This window comes from Lontra canadensis, unplaced genomic scaffold (genome assembly GCF_010015895.1).
Source record: "Lontra canadensis isolate GAN:19392208 unplaced genomic scaffold, GSC_riverotter_1.0 scaffold6, whole genome shotgun sequence".
NCBI classification, from domain to species: Eukaryota; Metazoa; Chordata; class Mammalia; order Carnivora; family Mustelidae; genus Lontra; species Lontra canadensis.
Genome location: NW_022631000.1, coordinates 9,710,462 through 9,727,579, shown reverse-complemented (window position 1 = coordinate 9,727,579; position 17,118 = coordinate 9,710,462). Strand labels below are relative to the sequence as shown.

The following is a 17,118-nucleotide window of genomic DNA, read 5'->3' as shown; positions in this document are numbered from 1 at the left end:
AGTCTGCTTACTGTCCATCTACATACAGTTCAGCTTGATTATATAGTACATGAGTTGAAACAGCACAGCAGTAAGACTGGGAAGTGCAGTGGCTGCTGCGGCAGGGGAGGGAAGGACGCGTGATTGCTACAGCCCGATCCTGAGGCTACTCCATGATGAAGGGCTGCTGGGGGCACGGTGACCCGCAGGCCTGTCACTGAGCACAACACCCCATCCCAAGGGTCCCTGCTCTTCACAGTCAGCCTTCACGGTGGATCCAGAAGCAGAATTATTTGGTGTCCTTCATGAGACATATAGATCCCTATCTGACATTTTTGGGGAACAAAAAATGGCAATATTGAGATAAGCTTCAGTATCTAAAAGCATTTTTGCAAAAGACCTCGTTTCATGATCTTTCAGGGTAAATGAAGCAGTTGTAAAAGAATGAATATATTCTCCTATTCTTGGAAGTAGACCACCCTCCACGTTTTCCCTTAAGCTCTTTTCCATGTGAACTGGCGATTTAATGTCTCATATTACCTCAAGTCACCGATATACACTGCTCTTCCTTTGTATCCAAATTTTGGATATAAGGCATAAAGAGAATCTGTTTATAGAAGTAAAACATCTTGTATATATACAGACAGTAGTTTTATATTTCCTCCTGACGCTGTCTCCTGTTGATTCTGAAGTTGTCATCAGGCTGAACGCCTTCCTTCCATCCCTCTGGGCACCATGAGCTCGGTGTCACCATCGAAAACTGAGAAAGAGAAACACCTTCAAGAGGTGGTCCAAAGGTATCACAATCGACTGGCAGACCCACAGCCACAGGTGAGCTGTTATTCTTTCCAGAATCTACTAGAACTCTAGAGCTCTTGGTTTTATGTGTGTGAAGGAACTAATGTGCTTTACCCCTGTAAATTGTGTAGCTTCTTTTTTCCATCCTTTTTTGTCACATTCTTCTAATTTTGACTCTAAGGACTACTCTAGAGACAGGCACGAGTGCCCCAGGGGCTCAGGAAGGAAGGAGAGTTAAAAAAAAAAATGAAAAACTACCTGTCATATTCAAGCCCATCTACACAACAGCACGTGAGAGGAACAGGGGGATTTATTTCCAGCCTGCAGAGGCACAGAGAGCTTCGTATGGATGACACGGTCGAGACTGGGACATAAGTCTGTATGCTTCCAAAGGCTAGGCTCTTTTTGTTTCATTGAGTTTCTTCCATGAGGGTGGATTTTTGAGGTGAAGAGTTGTTCTTTTAAAAAAATATTAGCTTACGGGCACCTGAGTGTCTCAGTAGATTAATCCTCTGCCTTCACCTCAGGTCATGATCTCAGGGTCCTGGGATCAAGCCCCGCATCGGGCTCTGCTCAGCAGGGAACCTGCTTCCCCCGCTCTCTCTGCCTGCCTCTCTGCCTACTTGTGATCTCCCTCTCTCTGTCAAATAAATAAAAAAATAAAATCTTTAAAGAAATATTAGCCTATGTATATATAAATTCAGTGTCACTTAATTGTTAAGAAAATTCAATAAATAAAACATAACTATTCATAAATATGAGTAACCGTGATTTCAAGGGGAAGAAAAAGTGGTATGGAGAAATATTATTTTAATCTCTTAACTAATGAGGTAATTAGGTCTCTGTTTACTTTATAGATTTAATACCCAAATTCAGCACTTTTAAATTGGATAGCCTGTCAGCTTCCTCAAATAGAACTTGAGGAGGTCAGCAGCATATGTCCAAATGTGTTGACTCCTCTGTAAATGTCAGGAAATAAAATACTTGAATAGCAAATTCTCTAATGGAGCAAGAATAGATTCTCTTGCTTACTACCTTATTATTATTAGTTATATTCCCGTGCTTTTAGAAGATCAACTTTCTTCTCTACCTCATTTCATCTTCTTGCCCCTCCCACTTTGCTAGGGATCTGCCATGCAAGTCAGTCACCACTTGAGGTCACAACCAAGGAAATCTGACCCTCCTTTTTAGTCTGGAGTCTCTGGGTCTCTGGGGAAGACACTGAGAGTCACTTTGCAAACACATTCTCAGAAGCATTCCCCGTCCCCTCAAATTGGTGAAACTGTCTGTAGTTCTTAGAGCTTCTGGTTGTGGGTTTGATAATAGAGGTCAGAAGTAAGGGTATCTCAACCTGCAGTTTCTTTAATTGACAAGCAGATAAGGTCCGATCTTTCCAACATGGAATGTCTTCATTCTTGTTAGCCACTCCCTGTAGATTTCTGAAGGCACACAGTGTCTCCTGAAGTGCCGCTGCCTTTATTGCAGTCTCTGAATGCTTTTTTCTTTCCTGTGGAGGTCAGAGCTGACCCTTGGATGTGCCAATCACAAAGTCTTGAATAGTGCCAATCACAAAGTCTTGATTATCTTTTTGTTTGTTTAGTATTGGATGTTTTATTCCTTACTAAGGTAGAGATTTTGAGGGTAGCTCTTGGGGTAGCCTATTTGGGCCATCCATTCTGCTTATTCTTTCTTGGTAGTTGAGTTTTTCATAAGAATTTCATAAGCCAGGTTTATAGATTCAGTCTGTTTGATGTGTAAACAAAGAAGGTTAGCAGTCCCTGCCTAAAGACTTGCTCCCATCACTTCAAAGAACCAAGGAATCCTCCCCCTCCTCGCTTGCCCCCTTTCGTGAAGGAAGGTAATTCCAACATCTTTAACTCCCTTTAAGTAGTGCCCTTAACTGACCCTAATTCTGCAGTCCTCAAGGAAAGCTTTGTTTAGAGTTCACCAACCATGGCCAACCAGTTAACTTTAAGGAGGTCATTGATCACGTACTTGCTTTTGGGTCTCTCCCCTGCCAGGCATTGTGGGGAAGTTGGAGTAATTCTTATACCACGGTGTGAGCTCTTTGAAAGCAGAGATAGTCTTGGTCTTGTTCAATGTAAATCTGTTACCTAACACAGTGCCTGGCAAGCAGTAGGTATTCAGTAGTTGTTGGGCCAATATACAGAACACGCACTCAGATAATAAACAGTCCTTCCCTGGACCAAGCCTAATAGCTATTTGAAAATTAGCGACCACCGCCACACGATGCTAGTTCAGTATCTGTCTGATCACAACTGAAACCACTAGAGAAGTTTATGACACAAAGTGAGTGAGGGCAGCTTTATTCAAAAAAGGGTTCACAGAAGAAGTGGCACTTAGCTTGTGTCTTGAAGTCTATTTCAGAGAATTAGGGGAAATGACAGGGCAGGCATTCTAGGTGAGAAAAACATTGTAAAAGAAGACTTGGAGATCAGCACTGACTTGTTCCTTCAGGATGCCAATCCTTTAAATTATATGCTAAACTTATGTATTTTAAAAAATAGACTTAGCATCTGTGTGACATGTCTCTCTTTTAAAGACCATGTAACTCGTTATAAAATATGGTAATTGTTGAATAGATGACCTCTGGAAGGTGACCTCAATTCCCCTTTCACAAAAATAACCCATGAAAATATTCAAAAATTGTATTTTGGTGATAGCTGCCTGATGCCAGAAACAAGACTCAAAACCATCCAATATTCATTGTGAATTTGCTTTTTTTCCTGACTGCATTTTAAAAGAAGTTCTGTCAGAATACGACACAGGCAGGGCTGGGAAAGGCAGGAAAATAGGGCATTAGTGCCCTTCAGGTACAATGCAGACATGATTCAAGTGTAGAGTAGATACCACTGGAAAATCAGGAGCTTGCTAGCATGTGACCATGATTCACTATGTCTGCTGGTGGTGCCCATTCTCCCATATCCAGAAATAATAAGGTGCTTGCCATGGAATTATGGTCTGCCCCCTCTTTTCTTTCTCCCTGCCTCCCTCTTCCAGTGCCTGCTTACTTATCCATTGACTAGACTGGGAAACAGATAAAAAATGACCTAAGTCTGCATATCCCATTTCTTACTTTCTCGTATTTCATCTTTCATGGCTGAAAGCATCCTGATCTGGAAAAATGAAAAGTTGACTAGGTTCATTAAAGACCTTTCTGGATCTTAGATTCTGTGGCTCTGGGCTTTGTGTTACGGACAAGCAGGAGTGATCGAATAATGGTAGCAGAGATAGTATCATGGTGGTAATATGTGAAGATGGCAGCTATACCCTCTTTTCCACTCCTCACACGCCCACCTGCTGTGTCGAGTGACTAACTCTTAGAAGCAGCGCCTACCTGATTCCCTGGTTAGACAATGCTTGCAGTGAGTCAGGAAGCTTTTCTGGTAAGAGAGGTAACCACTGAGACCGGTGGTTAGATCGGGTTCTCTCCTTCCCAGGAGTAAATGAGGTAGCGAGGTCCAAAGCTGTCATTTCCACAGATGGTTATTTTATGAAATCGCTGCAACCGGACAGTTACATTAATTATAGCAAAAGAGGAAAGTAAAGTTCAAAGACGTTAAATAACTTGAATCGATCACACATTTTTAAATGGTGAAGTTGGAATTTGTTTCCTTTTTGTCTAATTTCAGCAAGGATCTGCTCAGTCTCATAAGGATAAACACACAGAAAGGACCTAAGAACATTTGCAAAGGCAACAAACCAATACATTGCAAAACCTATTTGTTAAGGAAAATACTGAAGTTCAGTAACCTAACAGGAGAGTTCAAATTCAAGATGTAATTGATAAACTATGTCAGCAGCCCGACACCCTCTCTATAAATTGTGCTTCCAAAACAGCCCATTCCACTCGTTCTCCTTTCCAAAGGGATGAATGAATCATCTGTTCCTCGCTCCACTTTCAAGTTCATGCCTCTGTACCTGCTGTTTTCTATACCAAGTGACAAGTGCCATCTGCTGGCCACACAATGAAGCATTTTCATTTTCATTGTGTCACTCTTGACTGCTCAGCTACTAAGTGGCGTGTTACTTGAATAATTGTTATTCTGTTTTTTCAGTAAACCTAAACAATAATTTTAAAACCATAAAGTTGAGTTACATAATCAGTTTCTCTGCATTCCAGGAACTTTCCAGTCCTCAAATTTTCCCTTTTCTCAGTTTGAACTTGCCAATTAGATTCTCGTCACCTTCTATTGTGTGATGAGGATGGCAGCATCATAATCGTACACATGGCGTTTGGTTTTAGGTGCACTCGTTCAGGGTGTTGTGGTCCCACTTTTTAAATCCACTTAATGCCTTTAGTCGTTACAAAACAGATCATAACCTGATTCCCTGAATAAAGCCTACTCTATTACCCATTTGTCCAGACATACTGTTAATGGGTATTTGTTTATATAATTCCTGCTCGGACAGTGTGTCCAGTGTCACTTATGTATCCTGTAGGGCTTTCTGGGTTCATCTTTTCTGATTAATATTAATTTTTAAAAGGATTTTATTTATTTATTTGACAGAGAGAGACATAGTAAGAGAGAGCACATAAGCAGGGGGGAGTGGGAGAAGGAGAAGCAGGCTCACGCTGAGCAGGGAGCCTGATGCGGGGCTTAATCCCGGGATCCTGGGATCATGACCTGAGCTGAAGGCAGATGCTTAACGACTGAGCCACCCAGGTGCCCCTAGTATTAATTTCTTATCCTATAGTCTAGGCTCTCCTTAATCTGCCACTACTTCCTTTCCGGCATTACAGTGGACCCTTGAACAACACAGGTTTGAATGGCACTGGTCCACCTCTGTGGATTTTTTCCCCTGATAAATACAGTACGGTATTATAAATGTATCCTCTCTTCTCTACGATGTTTTTAATAACATTTTCTTTTCTCCAGTTTGCTTTACTGTAAGAATGCAGTATGTAATCCATCCAACATACAAAGTAAATGTTCATTTGACTGTTATGAGTAAGTCTTCTGGCCGATAATAGGCTATTAATGGTCAGGCTTTGGGGGAGTCAAAAGCGTACGCACATTTTCAGTTCTGCAGGTGTTGAAGCCCCAACCTGTATGTTGTTCAAAGGTCATCTGTAGTGTCTTCCTCTCTGCAGGAATCCCCCTGAGCCTCATTTCCTTAGCCATGTTCTCCCTCTCCCTGCTGCTCTGAGTGCCTTTGTTCCTTCCGTTGTGTCTTGAGTGCCCTCTGTCTCTTCCACTATTCTTCAAGATCCAAAAATAACGTCATTCCTATATGAAGTGTTTTTCTCCTTCTCTACCTGTACAAATGTCTTCTTTCCAGTTCTCTTTGTTCTGAATGGCTCTTTCTTAAAACGTGTTTTACTCTCTACATGGTATGATAGTTACTTGTGTATCTGTCCTGTCTCCTACTTTAGACTGTAAACTTTTCGAAAGAAGGGGCCATTTTATTCACCTTTCAGTTCCCCAAACACCTATGCCTGAACCTTTCACATAATAAGCATTTATCAAACAGTGAATGCTGGATTGAAGGCATAATTTGATTTATGCAGAACTCCTCATGAAACAGGTCCCCAAACAACTATTTTTCATTTGACTGAATAGGTCAACTCTATAAAGGTTAGACTTAACACTTTCTGCATATATTATTGGAGACCAAGGTGTTCTGACACTTGGTCAGAATAAGGTGTGGCACTGGGATGGGAGTATAGAGACCGTATTTGGATTTCATTTGCTACGTTCATGGTCTTTGCGTCAAGTGCAGAGCTGGTGTAAAATGTCGTGCCTGTTGAAAGGGATTCCAGCAATAGCATTCTGTTCTTTTGCAGCGCTCACGTGGACACAAAAAAATGAGATCGTGTCATCTGACAGTTCCCACATTGGTTGTTTTAGCAGTAAATGCAGAGCAAAGGAGGCTTCCTGAACTTTTCACTGTGTTTTTCAAATTGAAATGGCATATCTGAATACAACCGTGTAATGAAGACTATGAATGCATTTTCCCATTTAGAATTTAATCTTTTAAATGTGTCATTATTGTGTAGGATGCTGAGATTTCGAATCTGCATAACTGCAGAGACAGATGCCTTAGAAAATATATTTATTCATCAAGAGTACTTTTCAGCCTTCTTACATAAACCGCCGTGATCGAAAATTTATGATACCTAAAGACCCTTGTCTAACAAGAAGCTATTATCTTCACTGTAGTTGAAATATTTTACCTTATTACTCTTGCTACAAAGATCCCATTTCTCTGTGATGATGCGTTGTTTTTCCAAAAGGGCTAACGCATGATGTACTCGCACTCGTGAGCCCTGCATTCACAGCACAGCAAATGAGACGTGAAGCGAATGGCTCGTGTAGCACAAGTTTATAAGTTCCTTGAGGCTGGATACTGGGTGTTCTTTTTCTCAGGTCCCTCCCACCTTCACACCTGGCTCGGTGTCCGGCACAGTAGAGGTCTCCTAGAACATGCTCACTTTCCTGAATGAATTGCTTGTCTGAATTATTTTCTGACTCAGCCTCTCCTGAGGAGCTGGTGTCACTCTCCCTGAAGGAACAGCACTGTCGGGGCTCCCTGCACAAACCACCAGCCCAGTGCGAGCAGTTAGAGACTCATCAGAACAGCCCAGCACAGAAGCCTGCGGGAGCAGTGTGGTGTGAGGGGCCCAGGACAGTCCCTGCTCCTGGCTTCATAAGTCACCCTTTTCTGCCCCAGAGCTTGGGACCGAGAAATGCCATCCACTTCTGTCCGTTGCTAGGTTTCCCAAGCAGGTCCCAGGGCAGCTGCTGGGGGCCACTAGGGACGGGAGTCCAGAAGGAACTCGTCTTTCCTCCAGGAAGGACAGAAGCAGCTTTGACAGGGGCAGGTAGCCTTGCCACATTACACCCCTCATTCTGTGTGGCAGTCGTCACTCCTCTTCACATCCACAGAGATGAAGAGAGAAGTTCAGGTGTGTTGTCGGAAACGACGTTCGCCAGAGGGGGGTACTATTTTGGGACTCGATGCAAGTACACCCAGTCCATCTCTGCCATGTAAAACTTCCTTGGGTGCCTGAACTGCATGTACAACCAGTTCTCAATTAGTGTGCATGCTCTTTAGGGATGAACGGAGGCTGCCTGATACCCTGGAAGACTGTAGGCCTGTTTCCTGACCTCCCAGAGTAAGGTACAGACATTTGGCTTCCTTCCAAAGCGGGCTGCTCTCTGGTCCCTTCTGAAGGAACGCTGTGTCTCTGAGCCTGTGTCCCTGAGCACCAGCACTCCTGAGTCTGCCCTTCGAAGCTTGCATTCCATTTCTTGTTAAACCGCATCTCCTCTCTTCCTCAGGACCCAGTTTCACATTTTCAGTTCCGTCTAAGGAACTGTACTTCCTGATTGTTCTGATTTTGAAGTCAAACCCCCTATCTTGTTCCTCTTGATTTAAGATCGTTAAGCCTTTGCCATCTGATTGTCTTCTTGTTTTGAGTCTGGTTCCTTCCTCTGCCCTAACTCCTATAGGCTTGAGTGAAGTTCAGACGTAATCTCTGTTTTCTATCTTGTCCTTGACCAGCTAGTGCTTTAACCCTGCTCCTTCAGTCACTCTTGCTTGCCCAGACAGACCCAGCCTAACACAGGCCAGTCTCTTGATACACCTGGGGGCTCTCATCCAGACACAGAGAATTAACTGTTATTTGCCCATGACCTTTCTTTCTAATGGTCTAGAGTTCTATTCAGAGAATTCTAAAGGAGGTCTTCTTGCCAAGACCATTAGTAATAACTCCTGGTATTTGAAAATAAGCCTTATTTAAAATGTTTCTTACCAAGGGCAGATCAGGTTGTTTTGATCTTGAAGTTTGTACAGTTTTGTCCTCCCCCACTAAGAAAAAAAAGAAACTGCAAAATTTATAAGTATGAAGTTAGGGTCAGAGTCTTGGAGGGGGCCTGTGTTGGGGAGGGGTCTTGAAGCCAAAGCTTCATTTGCTCCATGGTTTATCTGCCACTTGTTTCTGCATATACAGGGCCATTTGTTCTCCACAGGGTTTTTTGTATTAAGAAAATTGCATTTTTTTAAATATTTTTATATTATTTTTTATATATTTTTATATTTATATTTTTATAGAATTCCCTTCTCCTCTCTAGTCTCTTCCCAGAAATTTCCATAACTATGTATGTTTTGGTGAATTCAAAAACTGCCCTGAGTGATTAACTGCATGTAGTCTGTAGATGAGAATGTTATTAATTTTGAGCCGAAGGCAGATGCTTAATGACTGAGCCACCCAGGCGCCCCTCAAATTTTAAAAATTAATTATTCATAAGAGAGAGAGGGAGGGAGAGGGAGAAGCAGACTCCTCGAGGAGCAGGGAGCCCGACACAGGGCTCGATTCCAGGACCCTGGAATCATGACCTGAGCCAAGGGCAGACACTTAATCACTGAGCCATCTAGGTGCCCCTCACATCTTTATTTAAATTCTAGTTGGTTAACATACAGTGCAAGATTGGTTTCAGGAGTAGAATTCAGTGGTTCATCACTTACACACAACACCGAGTGCTCATCTAACAAGTGCCCTCCTTGATCCCTGTCATCCATCTGGCCCATCCCCCACCCACCTCCCTCCACCAACCCTCAGTTTGTTCTTTGTAGTTAAGACTCTCTTATGGTTTGTTTCCCTCTCATAGGTGAGGAGTTAAAGGAGAAGGATGAAGGGAAGGACTAAATGACAGTAGTGCTTAGAACATACCACTGTTAGAGCTGCCTTAAGTGTACTGACTCACTTAAACTCTATGACAGTCCTGTGATTTTTATAATTCCTCGTTCATAGAAGAGGAAACTGAGGCACAGAGAAGTAACTTGCCAAGAGTGGAGTTAAGAAACTGGAGAACACAGTCCTCTGACACAGTCAGGATCCAGACCCCTCACTCTGATATTAAGCAATGTCCCTCTCTTGGCTTAAGTCACCTAAGCAGGAGAGGACTATAGATAGACCTAAAGTAGGAGATTGATTTCTTATTTCAAAGCTGTTTGAAGTACTCTGATATCTTACTTTCAGTTTAGATTGATAGCTCTTCGGTGTGGGAGAAATTGAGAAATTAATAGCTATCAGCAATCATCATTTTTCTTTTTTGAGGTGCCCCATCACTATTTAGGCAGATATGGAGGGCAGCGAGCTCAGTGGAAGGCGGTATGGAGGGAGTATGTTTTGGGGCTCCTAGAGATGCTGGAGGCAGCTGAATGTGGTAGGCAGCACTGGCTGGTGTCAGGATCCTGGGCTGCAGGTCCCAGCTCTTGTTTCTGGGCAGTAGACCTCAGGCCTGCTCGATCCTAGCATCCCCTAGCCTAAGAAAAAGAAGGGGACTAGGGGTGCGTGGGTGGCTCAGTCAGCTGAGCATACAACTCTTCATTTCAGTTCAGATTATGATCTCAGGCTTGAGATGGAACCCCCCAGGCTGAGCATGAAGCCTGCTTGGGATTCTCTCTCTGCCTCTGTCTGCCCCCCCCCCCAACACCGCACTCGCTCTCTCACTCTCTGTCTCTCTCTCAAGTAAATAAATAATAAAAAGAAGGGAATTAAACTAGTTGTTTATGAAGATCCATTGAAATTTTAGAGCCTGTGAATATTGCCCATGTTTGTTATAAGCTGTTAAGTTTTAAATATCTATATTTGTTCATTTTATTCTGAATATAAACATGAGATTTCTGGAGCAAAGGAAATTATTATTTAATTATAGCAAATAATTGTGCTGATTCACATTTGTCCTAATTTGTATCCCTGAAGCAGTGGATGAGATGAGGCAGATCAGATGTTGTCCTATAGATACCCGACTTTGTACTACTGGTAAAGAACTCTGAGAAAAGGAAAAGAAAAGAATCTGGATGTTTATATGGGAGAAGGATAGCCACCTTCCTATTCCTCTCCATACACACACCCCTTTACTCTTTTGGGAGGTATCCTGGATTCTTACTCTTATCCTTTGGAATATAAATAAATCTTTCTTGGGGAAGATAAGACTAGCTTCTCCAGCTTTATAACTGGCAATGTCTACATGGTCACAAATTCTATTCTCCCCTTAAAATGTAAACACATACCTCCAAGGAGGTAAGTCTCTCTGGAGGTAATGTCTTCAGATGCTCTCTCACTAATAATTAAGTCATAAATTAATTTCCAAGGTTGGTTCTCCTATTGCAGGTCTCAAGTTGTAGTAAAATTTGCTCCACTGTGAAGTGTGTAAACTTTGTGATTCACAGACCTATACCCCTGGGGCTAATAATACATTATACATTAATAAAAAATTTTAAAAAATTTGCTCTGAAAGCCCTAATGCTATAGATACATAGAAGTATTTTATCTCTAGTATCACAAAGCAGAGATACATTTAGAGGGGAGAACCCCCTGCCTCCCAGGGCTGGGACGCTATGATGACTGGGTCACCTAAATGGGAATGCCACAGTTTTGTAAAAATGCGGATTCCCTGGGATCTACAGGACTGAACAAGGGTCTTGGGGACTGAAGCCTGGGCATCTTGGCATTTCTGCTACAGTCCCCAGATGAGTCTTAGGTACCACAGATCCTCCCGGCTTGCGGATCCCTCAGCTTCTGTGCCGCTGGCGACCCTTCATCTCATGCAGCTTTTGCTGAATCAGTCTGTGATTTTCAGGACTTTCCAAATATGTAAAGACACTTAAGAGTCTTTCTGGGAGAGTTTATAAGTGTCCTAGAAAAATGAATGCTGCTATTAGCAAGCTTTCTAGGGTGATGATGGTTCTTTGAAGCCTGAAGATGACGGCGATGATTTAAAAAAAAAAAAAAATGCTGTTGTTAGTAAACTACTCCTTAAGCAAAGGAGACCGAATTCAAAGCAGATGCACAGTTATGTAGATTTCTGTTTTACAAAATATACAATTAAAGATGTAAAAATGTGTTTTTCAAATAAAAAAGCATATACATGATTTTAAAAACTATATTAAAAAAGTATAGGTCAACTCCATAACTAATCTTCATTCATCTATTAGTAGAAATGCACCTACTGGTTGAAATATCTATCTCTAATTAAGAAGAGAAAAGTTTTGCAGGAACTGGTAACATTTTTCATTAAGGTCAACTTCAACTTAGTACACTTAACAAGGGCCAATTTATTTTAGTTCACTAATTATATGTCATCCCTGTTTCCACAGAAGGTATTTCAATAGATAAAACTGAAATGCCCTACTTTTTGTCTTAATGCTTTAGAAAACTTTCTTTCTGATCTTACTTTATAGTGTTTTGTTTTGGTCTTTTCTCATTAATTCTGCTGAATTGTTAAGTGTGCAAGTATTACCTTTATATCTATTTGTATCTGTTGTGATCTGGGCATTGCACTAAGTACACTTTAAAAAAAATTTATTATTTCTTTTAGAGCAGTTTTAGGTTCATAACAAAATTGAGAGGAAGATACAGAGATATTTCCTATACTCCCTGCCCCCCACATACATAGCCTCCCCTGTTATTCGTATCCCTCACCAGCGTGGTACCCTTGTTATAAATGATCAACCTATTTTGATACATTGTAACTACCCAAAGTCTGTAGACCCTTAGGGTTCACTGTTGGTGTACAATCTATGGCTGTGAACAAATGTACTATAACATCTGTCTACCATTATAGTATCATGCAAAGTATATTTATTGCCATAAAAATACTTCCCCTGTGTTCCATTCAACCTCTGGCAACCTGTGATCTTTTTACTGTCTCCATAGTTTTGCCTCTTCCAGTATGTTATATAGTTGGAGTCACACAGTGTGTCGAAAATTCAGATTGGCTTCTTTCACTTAGTAATATGCATTCAGTTTCCTCCTATCTTTTCATGGCTTTAGAGCTCATTTCTTACTATCACTGAATAATATTTCATTGTCTGGATATACCAGTTTATCCATTCACCTACCAAAGTTGATCCTGGTTATGTCCAAGGCTGGACAATTATAGATAAAGCTGCTATAAACATCCATGTGCAGAATTTTGTGTGGGCCTTTGTTTTCAGCTCTTTTGTGTAAATACCAAGAAGTGCAGTTGCTGGTTTAAGCGGTAAGAGTATGTTTAGCTTTCTAAGAAACTGCCAGCCTGTCTTCTATAGTGGCTGTACCATTTGCTTTCCTGCCAGCATCAAATGATAGTTCCTGTTACTCCACATTTTTACCAGCATTTGGTGTTGTCAATATTTTGGACTTTGGCCATTCTAACAGATATGTAGTGGTATCTTATTATTGCTATTTATTATGTCTTATTATTGTTTTAACTTCTATTTCCCTGCTGACCTATGATGTGGAGCATATTTTTTTTTAATTTTTTTATAAACGTATAATGTATTTTTATCCCCAGGGGTACAGGTCTGTGAATCACCAGGTTTACACACTTCACAGCACTCACCATAGCACATACCCTCCCCGATGTGGAGCATATTTTAATATACTTCTTTTCTTTTCTTTTTTTTTTTAAGATTTTATTTATTTATTTGAACAGACAGAGATCACAAGTAGTCAGAGAGGCAGGCAGAGAGAGAGGGAGAAGCAGGCTCCCTGCCAAGCAGAGAGCCCGATGTGGGCCTCAATCCAAGGACCCTGGGATCATGACCTGAGCCGAAGGCAGAGGGTTTAACCCACTGAACCACCCAGGCACCCCTAATATACTTATTTTCTATCTGTGTATCTTCTCTGGTGATGTGTCTGTTAAGATCTTTGGCTTGTTTTTAAGTCAGATTGATTTTTTTTTATTGTTTGAATTTTAAGTGTGTGTGTGTGTGTTTTGGATAACCATCCTTTATCAATTTTTTTTTTTTTACAAATATTTTCTCCGAGTCTGTGGCTTACCTTCTCACTGCCTTGATCCCATTGGTTTTTACAACAACTGAGTTGATTGCTCAGATCAGCAAGATAAGTTTCTGAAAGGAAGCTAGGTGGGTGGAGGGATCAATGAAAAGTAAAGAAGTGAGAGCCATGAGCAATAAGCTCATTTTTAAAGAAAATTTCAAAGAAATTTTGTACTGAAGGAGCAGAGAAAGATAGTTTGTAACTAGAGAGTTAGGTCGTAGGGTTGAGGTAAATTTGTGGTAGGGAGAGGTTTGACAGTGTTTCTGGACTCGCGAGAAGGGAGCCAGTGAAACTGGGGAGACTTTGCAGCAGAGATGAGGTATGACTGACACAGAAAGATTCCAGCAAAGACAGGAAGGAAGGATTACTAGGACTCCGTTGGAGAGTTTAACTCAGGGTAAGAGGAGGGACATTTTTACCCTCTGAGATTGTGGGAGAGAAGGTAAAAGGAGGGGGCGGGGTGTCATACAAACCTACTAGTCTAGTTTTGTTTTTTCTTTTTCTTCCTTCCTTTCTTTTTTTTTTTTTTTTTTTTAAGAGTTTTGTTTTTTTCCTAAAGAAGAATCAGGGCCATCAGCTGATGGTGAAAGAGGCAAACTTTGTGTACAGATATAACGAAGATTTGGAACAAACTTTATCAGGGGGCAAAGAAGCTAACTAAGGATAAGCAAAAGAATAAATCCAGAGGGGATGAGAACCATACCTTTTTTATGGTGTGGGTGTGGGTTCAACAATTACACAAATTTTACCAGCCCAAAATTTCTGAGAAGACTGGGAAAATGATCAATGATCTAATTGATTAAGGCTGGGATTTATTATGGTGGGTGTGGTAGAGCAGAGCTGAGGTGATGAATTGTTTTTCTCAGGCAGAATGGGGAACAGGGAAGGGAGGCCAAGAGGGGTGTGATAAATTGAAAGAAAAGAGAAGAACCGAAAGAGAATAAAAGTTTCAGTAGCTATGAAGAGCATTGATAATCCTGAGAGAATTAGAAGAACTGTAAGTTTAAGGAAGTAAAAGGATTCCTTAAGAGCTGGGTAGTGTTTAAGAGATGGAAAGACTGGTGTAAATTCACTTAATTTTAGCAATCCCTGGAGTTATAAGGTGAAGGAAATCATGTGATGAAATTAAGGAGCAAGATGAACAGGACTCAGACAGGTAAAAGAATCGGACCCAATATTATTTTTTTAAAGATTTTATTTATTATTTGAGAGAGAGAATGAGAGAGAGCATGAGAGGAGAGAGGTCAGCGGGAGAAGCAGACTCCCTATCAAGCAGGGAGCCCGACGTGGGACTTGATCCCAGGACTCCAGGATCACAAACTGAGCCTAAGGCAGTCACTTAACCTACTGAGCCACCCAGGCACCCTGGGCCCAATATTATTAAGGATATGGTGTGTCTTTAGTGCAGATTTTGTGAAATTACTCATTGAATGTAGTGAAACTTTCTGGGTATAGAACCGTGCAGGGAAATGTAGTTATTCAGAGTGGCTGTCACTTAATGCCTCTTCCGCCAACTACCAGTGTGTTCTTCTAATTATGAGTGAATTTTGCCTTCATCTCGAGGCATTATTACTGGCATCTGGAGGTTATCTCAGTGTCTGGTATTGGCTTCTGTATTGCCTTAGAATGTTTTATTTGACCATGATTAATGTTGTCCTTCTGTTCAAAATGTAGAGACATTTTTTTTAAAAGATTTTATTATTATTTTTTTAATTTATTTGACAGAGAGAGATCACAAGTAGGCAGAGAGGCAGGCAGAGAGAGCAGGGGAAGCAGGCTCCCCGCTGAGCAGAGAGCCTGATGCGGGGCTCAATCCCAGGACCCCGGGATCATGACCCGAGCTGAAGGCAGAGGCTTAACCCACTGAGCCACCCAGGTGCCCCTAGTTGAGGCATTTTAATTTTTGCTGTGTTTTTCTCTAATGTCTGAAGTTTGGTAGAAACACAACCCTGAAATTAATACAGAGGAGGAAAGTTTATGGAGTTTATTAAAGTTTTTATTTACTCATAATTCTAGAGGCAGAGGCTTAACTCACTGAGCCACCCAGGAACCCAAGATTCCATAATAAAAGAGAGGAAAAAATCCAGTAAAATGTAAATGACATGACAAGAAGCAACCAAATCCATACCTGATGAAAAGTCACATCAAATCAGGAGCAGAAGAACACTGTCTCAATGTAATAAAGGGCGATCTGCAAAACAACTTACAACTTGGATTGTACTTGTAGTGAGAGAATAAATTCTCTTCTCTGAAGATTGGGAATTAAGCAAAGAGGTTTGCTCTCACCACTCCAATTCACATTGTACACAAAGTTCTAGGCAGTGCAAGAAAGAAAGAAAAATAAAACACATTCAGATTGCAAATGAAGAGGTAAACTTTTTAGTTGTGACAGTTCATGTAGGAAATCAGATGGAATCTGTAAAAAAAAAAAAAGTGACTAAAACTTGGGAAATGATCTTAGCAAGGTTGATGGATACAAAGTTAGTATGTAAGAATCAACTGTTTCTACATATTTGCAGCAAACAATTAAAAACTAAAATTAAAAAAAATACTATATACACTGGCATTAAAATTTGTGAAATACCATAGGAAATAAAATAAACATGTAAAATACTTAGGGACAAATTTAACAAAAATATGTAGGACCTGTAAACTGGAAATTATAAAACATTGCTGAAAAAATTATATGAAACAAATAAATGGAGAGATAACCTATGTTCATGAGCTTGAAGATTCAATATTATTAAAGTGTCTTCTCCCCAACTGGTCTATACACTTCATGCAACCTCAATCAAAATTCAAGAAAGATTTTTTTTTTGTAGAAATTGCCAACATTTCTAAAATTCGTGTAGAGTGCCAACAGTAGTCAAAATAACATTGAAATAGAACAGTTGGTGGACCGACACTACCTAATGTCAAGACTTATTATAAACCTACAGTAATCAAGATAGTGTGATATTGGTATAAAAAGAGACATAGAGAGCAGTGGAATAGAGAGTCCAGAAATAGACTCACACATGTATGTATATTCTGTTGTTTTTCAGTAAAGGGACCAATACATTTCAATGGGAGGAAGAATAACCTTTCAACAAATGTTACCAAAACACTTGGATAGCCATATGTCCCCCAAAATAATGAACCTTGACTCTTACTTCAGTACCAAAATTATCTTGAAGTGGACTATAAGCTTAAATGTAAAAGTCAAAACCATAAACCTTCTGGAATAAAATATAGGAAGACATTTTAGTGACCTAGGGTTTGGCAAAGATTTCATAAGTATGATCAAAAAGCACTAGCTCTAAAAGAAGTTTTGACAAATGGATTTCTTTAAAATTAAAAAAAAAACTTTTGCTTTTCAAAGTACATAGTTAAGAAATTGAGAAGGCAAGCCACTGAGAGAAAATATTTATGAAACAATATCTGACACTAGACTTGTATCTAGAATTTGTAAAGAACTTTTAAAACTCAGTAAGAAGACAAACAACATAATTACAATAGGCAATTATTTGAACAGACACTTCACCAAGCAAATATACATATGAACA

At 40.5% G+C, this 17,118-nt stretch overlaps 1 protein-coding gene across 1 annotated transcript in view; it reads left to right on the top strand.

Annotated features, from left to right (window-relative positions):
- Nucleotides 1-17,118, top strand: part of MORC1 (MORC family CW-type zinc finger 1) — a 175,511-nt gene that overhangs the window by 110,634 nt on the left and 47,759 nt on the right. The window contains exon 17 of the mRNA XM_032852629.1: nucleotides 672-810. Coding sequence (XP_032708520.1) covers nucleotides 672-810 — 139 coding nt within the window. The remainder of the gene's footprint in view (nucleotides 1-671; nucleotides 811-17,118) is intronic.